Raw genomic sequence first — 10,000 nt, forward strand, 5'->3', positions numbered from 1 at the left:
ATAATAATGTAACTATACAAATATATTCAAGGAAAGATCTCTACACAGAGATTTCCACAATCTGTTCAATACTTCTTTTCAGGTGCACATATTCGCTAAAGGTCTTTATCTTTAATCATGTCTGTATACAAAAACTGTGCGTGGATTTGCTTCTGCAATACCTTTCCTATCTTGAAAACAAATAGCGTTCTCGTTAATACTTCAGCCTTGCATTTGAAACAAAAAAAGTGTTCTATCACTTAGGAATTGACTTTTGATTTAGTGTACAAACATCACACAGATTATTCATCAATTGAACTGTTGGCTGAAGCGATTGTTCATGGACAAATTCAGGCTATAAATAAAAGCATAAACAATGCAAATAAAAGCATAAACAATGCTGGCGAGTCAAACAATGGCTGATGGGGATATCTGACTGCGAAACGTAGTTTTATTGAGTAAAGTGGTTTTTAATTTATATAAAATGACGAATTTATGGGATCGTTTTTTGTCTACACGTAAATTCAGTATAATACTCACTGCCAAACTTGACTTTTATTTATTATATAAATAAAATCATATAAAAGAAATGAGCGTTGAGTGAATAATAAAAATATAGAACTAAAAAACTTAGCTACATTAAAAGTAAAAGAATGAATTTTTCAAATAAATTAATAAATACAAAAAGGGAACGAGTCTATGTTAAATGAATTAACAAAGGCACAGAAGTTAAAATCTAAACAAAATTAAGAAATGAGAAAAAAAAAACAATTAAAACAAAAGAAAGAAAATCCAACGAGAAAATGAGGATAACAGAACTAAATGAGAAGGAAATGAACTATACTAAACATACAAGGGCCAACTAACATGGTGCAAATAACATAGAAAACGGAGCGAAAGGGAACATGAGGGGGAAACTATAGAGTTTCTACCCCGCACGCTCTACTCACCATTGTGTCTGTGTATTCAATGAGTTTGTCTTCTGAAACGTCCTGGTCCTTTTTCGCTTCTTTGAGGAGGTCACGGAGGAAGTTCTGAGCCGGGCGTTTGGAAACAAGAGCAGGTGAGTCTCAGGTGGTCAGTTTAAAGGGGATTTGGAAGTTCTGGTGATTTATTTACTAATATTTTTTTTTTATCTTTCTTTGGAGTGAAATGGAAAATGATTATACTTTTGAATCACTTCTTCAAAGATTTGATATTTGAAACAAGGTGAGCTTGAGGTGAAGCCCAATTCAAAAATTGTAAATTTTGAAAGCTGATGACTGACATAACTAGATCATATTGCAAAGTGGGCTGTCAAAATAATCAATCTTTGCAGCAAAAATGACTTGAAAAATTTGCAAACCAACCGAAAAGATTTTAAACTTTTAATTCATAATTTTAAGAGTATCAGAAGAAACAGGAACTCGAGGCTGAGCTCCAAGGTGGAAAATCCTCGACAAGATAAGAAACAGAAACTTAAAAAAAAGAGAATGAAGAGAGCATCGATGCATTAATATAAAGATATATCAAACGTATGTAGTAGATCTATAACTCAAGACTCCTAATGACAAATCAGATAATATTTATTTCAAGACGAAAACCATAGTCCAGTAACTTATGATCTGAGGAGGTCCATTTCAAAGATCATAACGTTATAATAATATATAACTTCCAAGATATAAATAAAATGAGACGAGAGCAGAGAAAATACAATCCAGAATAAATATAAAAAAATGGCATAAGAAAAACATCTCAAAGAGAAAGTTTCGTAAATGAAGAGACGGTTCTTCTGGCTGTAATCTAAAACATCTTATTTTTTCCTTTTTTATATATATGGAAATATTATTATATTTTATTCCAGTGACTTTGTTGTGGCAAGAGAATTTACGAAAAAAATTTTTGAATTTGTAGTTGAAAGAGAACATACTACAAATATTTTATTGAATTTGTTGAGACAAAAAAGCATACTAAAAATATTCTATCGAATTTTTCATGACAAGAGAACATAAAAAGAAATTTGATTGAATTTGTTGTGACAAACTAACATAAAAATATTTGATTGGATTTGTTGGAACAAAAACCATAAAAAAGTTATTTAATTTGTTGTGACAAGAGAACAAAAAAAGTTATTGAATTTTTTGTGTCAAGCGAACATAAAATTTTTGTATTGAATTTGTTGTAGCAACAGAACACAAGAAATTTATCTAATTTGTTGTAGCAAGAGAAAATAAAAAAAAAAATATTGAATTTTTCGTGAGAAGAGAGCGTACAAAAGAAACAAAATGTTACTGAATCTGTTGTGACAAGAAAACAAAAAAATGCTATTGAATTTGTTGTAACAAAAGAATACAAGAAAATTTTTTTTACTGAATTGTTGTGGCAAGAATACAAAAATATTTTATTGAATTCGTTGTGACAAGAGAACATACAAAAAATGTTATAGAAAAAACACGTGCAGAACATGTTCTCTCTGATTCGTGTCTGAACTTCCCAATCATCAGCAGAATCATCAAAGAATTCACGACATGAAATTGGTTAAAAAATATAACAATTACCACATATATACCCTTGATCGTATGCTGTCTGTCAAGACAACATACTCAACACTATACGTTCGAAAGCGAGTCATCAGTGCATTTTCATATTAAGAACTAGTATGAAATATACTCCAAGAAAATATATTGATACATATGTGAGTTTAACTATGTAAAAATTGACTTCTTTGATATTAAAATGGGTGCAAAAAATGTAAATAATTGTGCTGTATACACTGACAATTTTGAAGCGTGGATGCTCATTTCTCAACTTGGTGAAAAAAAAAATGAAGATTTAACAAATGGGGGGGAGGAGGGTGATTTAAATCGATGAATTCAAGGATGTAGGAAGGGGATATACATTTCATCTGATGTATTGTGAATTAAACATCATAACCATTCATTTTATATTTGCAGAGAACTGACTACATTTTCTGTACATTTCATATCAAGTCAATAAAAGGGTAAGTGTCTTGGAATGTTTTTGACGACTGATAAAAAAAATATTAATAAAAAAAGAAAAAAGGTAGAATTTATTCTCTTAAGTTTCCTTCAACGTTTCTTATGGTTTATTACACGTTTTCTCTCTCCTTCTAAACTTCGTTGATTTCTCTGAAATGCTCAAGCTAATTAAATAATCATTCACATCATTGGCAACCAATCCTCCATCAGGCATCAATAAAAGCTAAGAGAGAGAGAGAGAGAGAGAGAGAGATCCTACAGTGGTTTCACGGATCCATGAGAGAGAGAGAGAGAGAGAGAGAGAGAGAGAGAGAGAATCCATTGTATTTTCACAGATTAAAAATAAGAGAGAGAGAGAGAGAGAGAGAGAGAGAGAGAGAGATCCAGTAGTAGTTTCACAGATTAATGAGAGAGAGAGAGAGAGAGAGAGAGAGAGAGAGAGAGAGAGAGAGAGAGAGAGATTTATCATCCAAAAACTGACTATCGGTTGTATTTGGACCGAAGTCTCGAAGCCAAAAGAACACATCACAGGTAAGGAAGGAGGAGGAAGAGGATAGTCAGGCTAATATTCTCCTACGCATTTATTTTGCTTCAATGTTCTACGGCGTCGTGTGTCCTTCGTTTGACAGCTGACAACATCGACACAGAGAAAGGAGAGCTCCGGAATTGATAAGTAGAAACGTTTTTTTTTTTTTTTTTTTTTTCATTTTTTTTTTTTTTTTGTTTTTTTTTTTTATTCCAGCGCGGTTTTTGGGAACAATATGTCTTGAAGGCTTTGGTAAAATCAAATAGTGAACGAGTTAATTGGGGATAATTCAACTTACGTTTGAATATAGAAAAAATGCTCGCGTTTCCTATGGCTTTGTAAGATTTCTAAAAATGATAGACGAAACTTTTACAGTCCAAAACATTGTTGGAAACCAAACCGAATTTGAAATTTTATGTTAAGAAAATATTACGAAACAAACAGCCGTATGTATTGATGTTTAACAATCTAACCAGGAAAACACTGTCTAATGAAATAAATATAAATACAAAAGATATACATTTGACATTAATTCCGTAATTATCTTGCGAGCTGAAGGTAGACTACGGGTAGAAAATGAGACAGCTCGAAGAGAGAATCAAAAGAAAAGTTTAAGAGATTCTTAAGTATATTAGATTCACATCAACCGTGCATCTGATGTCTAGGCCAGCCCCTTGTGACGCTCCTGATTGTGGCTGTTGACAAGCCAATCACAGGGCTGGAAACTCTAAAGTCCCTTGAGAGAGTTAACATAGGCAGGATGTGTGTTCCACCTCTCCTGAGGGATACGTCTATCAAAAGTATCCCTAAGGAGAGGTGTAACATATAAATCCTGCCTATGTGAACTCTCTCGAGAGACTGTGAGAATTTCCAGCCCTGTGATTGGCTTATCAACAGCGACAGTCAAGAGCGTCGTAAGGGTCTGGCCTAGGCATCAGATGCACGGTTGATGTGAATCTACTATATAGTTCAGCCTTCAGAGATGTAGTTGAAACGGAGTTGTTCTTGAAGGGATGATATCCAATTTACAAAGATGCAATTAAGACCAAAGGAATCTTGGCCAATGCGCCTTTATTCAAAGACGACTATACCATTGTTTTATAAAATAGGTAGCTTTAGTTTAACCAAACTGGTCTAAGATGTTTACTCTAATATTAGACCTACGTACAACATTAAAAACAAATACCTTCAAACAACGTTTATTACTCCTATCACTACTGATCACAAAGTTTCCTCATACACGCCCTCTAATGTGAAATCGACGGAGGATCTAAAAGCAAAAATATTCCTCTGAAAAAAAATTACATAAAAAAATATTGCAAAAAAAAAAAATACTATGCTTTAGAATCGCGTCGTTCTCATGATGCATTTTGTTTTGCCCGTATATCACAAGTAATATGATATTTTTGAAATATTTTTTTATATATAAAAAACTTGAAACGAATGACCTTGGACATGAGAGGGCGTGTAATAAGAAAGCACCATATCTCTCTCTCTAACAGATAAGCATCAACCGTTCTATTTCAAAGCTACTCCACTCAATTATCTACCTTCACCCATCTTGGACTAAGTTCTACCACAGGGAAAGCGTCATCTACTAGTAGCGTGTTTACAACTGGAGGGTAGGTAGGAGGGGCAAGGGGCAAGTGGGGGTTCAGGAGGGGACAGAATGGAGAAAGGTGTCTTCTTTTAAGATTAAACTTTTGCTTAGCCTTGAGTATTTTATGGTGTTTGATCTGACTTAGAAATATTTCTGTGGTTTTACTTTTCAGTTTTCAGCAGGAATCCGATCGGTGGGATATGGTAGTAAAGGCCATGGTATAAGAACAGAGGGTTGGTTCCAGGAGCTGGGGGAGACTGGACTCGACCCCTTGGCAGGGAAGGGAGGTTGGGGAAGTGGAAGGGGGGATAAGATATCCTGAGATGGTGGGTCAGAAAGGAGATGAGAGGGACGAGGTCATTACACCCTGGCTTTTACTGATAACTAGTCACAAAAAAAACATGGCCTCTTGAGATACTCAGAGTGCATCCACACCACAGTAAAACATGTAACAAAACACACCCAGGCAATTTATCTTGGACATATCATCATGTTCAATACAAGTCAACGACTTATCAGTGGTTGTAACTAGTGCTTCATGTGATTATCCAGCATTAGCAATAGATCTACTCCCCACCTATGATTGTTAACTTGTTCCCAACCTGTTGTGATATGCATCCAATAAGTTTCCGACATGTCCGTGACATGCTGTGCTGTGACGTAGACACACCCTTACCTATCTCCAGAGACATCAATTAACCTTAGAACACACTTGGGATACCCAAAGTTCATTGACATCCGGGCAAAGGCTATCCTGAACTGACGTTAGCGCAAATTCACAAGCCTTTGCCTATCGACTGTTACTGACACTGATATCCCAAAGATTTGATTCCATCGAAGTGATTCAGTGACTTACTTCTTAACTAAAAGTAGCTTTTTAGATGTACTTTCACTGTAAAGTTGCATAAATGCATTAACAATTGTTGCTCCAATGCCAAAGTGGACTGTTTTTACAAACATGAGCCAAGGTGCATTCACATTCAGAAGGAATAGTGGTTCTTAATACAAAGTTACAAAGACTTTAAACTGTTCACACAGATTTTATCGACTCCTGAACATTTGCGGGTGTTCAGTTTGATTTAACTGACTTTTATTTGGCTTTTATGTATGTTCACAGAGTTACTTTGATGTTACTGTGGTGTTTACAGACTGTGCGGGTGTGGGTCTCTTTGGTGGACAGCTTGACTTGCAAATTGTTTTGAACCTGTTTCTCAGCAAATTGAGACATTCATGGAGGGATGTATACTTAGCATCTGACAAGTTTGAAATACGACAAGCCACTGCGAACGATGGAAGTACCTTTTAAAACAATCGTTAAAGAAGATAAAAAAGTAAAGTATCCAAACTTAAAAAGAGTATGATGACATTTCTTGTCTGTAAAGGAGCTATGTACCACAATTCAAGAAGTTGTTCATGCTAGATAAATTACCAGAAAGAAATGCTGCAATGGCATAACTCAATGACTAAAGAATTCGGCAAAAAAACAGATCCTATCAGATTACGAAACAATTTGCAAACACGTCCACCGTAAAAGCCATCAGAGATTACTTATGACGAATCAGGAGAATCTACAAATGTGCAATGAGGATAGTAAATGCAACCAGAGTCACGGATAAAACGAAGGACACCAATATCTGAAAAGCTTCCATTTTGGTTAGAAACATCTTGCTCTCACTGGCTAGAGTTGACGGAGAGTTACTCAGGACATAAATCGAATGGGAAGTCAGATCAGATCTTTCGAAGAGGAGTTGTTCAATAGATGAACAGAGGCGCATTCATTCCGGGTGTCACATCCTGTTATGCTTTGTACAGGATCTGGCAATTTTCCTTTCCCATCTGGGGAGCGGGCAATTAAGTCTAAGCAAATGATGGTCAGTTGTATTGTCACATCGATTGTTCTACACTGCGCTCCACTCATCTTGTTGAGAGTAGATACACCTCTGATGACGGATGGTGTTGCATCTAGATCTATCGATCACATCCAGCTAACAACACACGTCTCCTCTGCCAAGTGAGCAAGAATAACATAAGCAAAACGGAAACAGGAAAAGGCGAGATATCCGCATCACTTCCTTTTATTCCATGTCTGTTGGCACAGCGGGAGTATAGCTAAGTTACGAGGGCTACTTTAATGGCACCACGCCTAGTCTGCGATGATTAGCCTATCGCGCAGCTACTAAAGGGGGCGCTTTCTGCTCCTCCGTGTTGGCGCTAGCATTTAGTACAGACATTAGACTGGCCGAAAACCCCTGCTTAACTGGCATTCGTTTAAACAGACGAAAAGAAGGAATAAGAAGGGAGAAAATGACAAAAAAGACATACTAGAGAGGGCCCTCGACCAGTCCAATGATGGTTCTGGAAAGCCAAGTTTCTGAGCATTCCTTGATACGTGTCCTTGGCATTAGAGTTGAGACTGGCAAGATCTGTTGAGTCGGTTCGCAATATTTAGTGATATCAGGGTACTCAATTAGTCCCTGGTTCTAGCTTAATAAGTGAACTGAAACAGAAGGGGGTGGGACTAAAAACTCGTTAACGTTACATATAAAGGATCAAAGAAGTTTACACATATAAAAACATCTTCATATGTAGATATACATACTAGCATATATAGATACATATGAACGTACATATGTCTCGATTAACATACGCCACATAAGAGTCCTTACTGTATGTATATGTATACATATAAATCTGCCTCTATATGGAATGGCGCCTCCAAGGTCCTCTTGCACAAAACACTGTATGATTAAGTTAACGTTTTTCACATTGCTCATCTAAGGAAGTTTGGTGGCAATTATTAGAGGTGAAGGGTGAACTATACCAATGTTTGCTATGCTGAAGGAACAACATGATCATGATTCCACTAAGCAAACACTGGCTGCTAGGCGACCATCAACCGAACACCAATGGCCATGCTCGAACTAACCTTGCCCATCGTGGGCAACTGGAGAGGAAATTACGGACTGCCGCAGAGCACAGTGGATGTGTTGGTTGGGAATGACAATATTTTTTATCTGTGATGAAGTCAGCCAACTTTATTATGAATGGAAGAAAAATATCCATCGCGTGCCAAAGGACTAGGAGACTAATACATCGGATGCTTCATAAACTCAGCGATCAGCAAGCGCAACACAGGATGTTTGGCTAAAGAGTGTGTAATGGTGCTCTTAGGAGGAAAGTATAAAAGAGTAATGAGGCACCAGTAGCGTTCTCCAATTTGTCTCTCTCTCCTGGGGCTCACTATACCTTTAGCTCGTCTGCCTCAATGTAACCACTGTTGTCTCTGTCGTAAGCTTTCCAGATCTGCGGACAAGACGGTAAGACTTTGAGGACGGAAGGGAAACCGATGGCGAAACAAAAATTGAGGAAGAGGAAAGGTGGAGGAAGAAGAGACAGCTGAGGGACCAGCTAATTCCAAAAAAGAAAATAAAAAAAAATGGTGGGGGGGGGGGGGGGGGCAATCAAGGTCTCTCTTTCTCTTCTTCCCTTTGACCTTACCTTGAGTTCATTGGAATCAATATAACCATTATGGTCTGCATCATATGTCTTCCAGATCTGCAAGAGAGGACAAAATAGATGAAACTTCAACGCGGTGGTGACTGGGGCAGCAGGCAGAGGGAGGGTGAAAGGACTGGGAGCTGTGTTGTCTCAGTGAACTTATCTTTGCATCAGGGGTCCCTTGCTATTTGTGGGATCTGGTTCAATAGCCATATGGTCACGCACAAACTTCGAGGTTGTCTCTTATGATTTAACTCAGTACTGATATTAACTAAAGTGAATCAAGGTCACTTTCGTTCCAGGAAAAAGCCTCAGAGAACAAAACTGCAGTGCAGTGACAAAGTTCCTAGAGATGAACAGTGTAAAAAGTTCTAGCCATGAAATTTTTAGAAGTTTAATAATCCTGTGGAACCTACAAATTAGTATATTAAGCAAATCCACCTCACTGGGGTAAGGGTTCTGAATATACACCAACGAACTGTACCGTGAGTCTTTCTGTCTTCATGGATCAAAGGCTTCGTACCTGGAATGACAGCGTGCAACCACCTTATTCACTGCATTTGGTGACGGGGGGAGGGGACTAATGAGCAATATCAGTTCATAGATATAAAGCCTTAGATCTGATCATACGAACGATCAGGGAAACGGAGTTATACTCCAGAACTATTAAGGTATAGCAAATCCATTTACAAATTCAGTGACTGGTCACAGACAGGAGTCCAGAACTGGTACTCGCAATGGCATTCACCCGCAAAGAATGCTTAAAAAAAAAAAAAAAAAAAAAAAAAAAAACCCTCTGAGGATGAAAACGCATAAATGAAGAGTTTCTCGCCTTCCCTAAAGAAAGTTATTCCTGAGTTATGCAAATAGAAAGCATCAAATTTACATATAAGCTCTTGCTCGCTGGGGAAGGGGGTGGGGTGGGTGGGTGGACAGTTGCATCCCACCAGGGGGGTGGGGTTTCAGTGCTCTCCCAAAAGTGGGGAGGGGGGTTAAAACTATTTCAGAAACGAGTGACGAAGGCAGAACGGAAATTCTTTGGGGCATTCTTCGCATATTAACGTCCAGTGAAAAATAGGGATTATTTGAGAAGCAATACGACGCACTTTACGAGTTGTCTCTTCGAGTGGTGTTTCTACGGGAATTCGGCTTTTCGCTGGAGTTACGTTCTAAATGATCTAATTCTTGGGGGTATATATGTAACCGAAAAATATATTTATCTTTGAGGGAGAAAACGTAAATATCTCGAATGTACTTAATGCTAAGATCATAACGCCCCATTGCATTACGTCAATGCAATACATTCGAGAAAAACAGGGAATTAAGACAATACATTAATCTAAAGGATATACTTACCTGTTGTCGCGAGTGGCAAACATATCCTTGGAAATACACCACTGGAACGTAATGTGGTTATTT

At 37.4% G+C, this 10,000-nt stretch overlaps 1 protein-coding gene across 9 annotated transcripts in view; it reads right to left on the reverse strand.

Moving 5' to 3' along the window:
• The window catches only part of LOC135224670 (calbindin-32-like), a 259,533-nt gene that overhangs the window by 28,656 nt on the left and 220,877 nt on the right, over window positions 1–10,000 (reverse strand). For 8 of the 9 annotated variants that reach the window (XM_064263898.1, XM_064263900.1, XM_064263895.1 and 5 more), the window contains 2 exons: window positions 8,330–8,386; window positions 930–1,013 (listed from right to left, as the gene is read on the reverse strand). In XM_064263898.1, coding sequence (XP_064119968.1) covers window positions 930–1,013; window positions 8,330–8,386 — 141 coding nt within the window. Of the gene's footprint in view, window positions 1–929; window positions 1,014–8,329; window positions 8,387–8,581; window positions 8,639–10,000 lie in introns of all 9 variants that reach the window. The other variant, XM_064263899.1, reaches the window with a different exon arrangement.

Source organism: Macrobrachium nipponense, chromosome 12, assembly GCF_015104395.2.
Source record: "Macrobrachium nipponense isolate FS-2020 chromosome 12, ASM1510439v2, whole genome shotgun sequence".
Classification (NCBI taxonomy): domain Eukaryota; kingdom Metazoa; phylum Arthropoda; class Malacostraca; order Decapoda; family Palaemonidae; genus Macrobrachium; species Macrobrachium nipponense.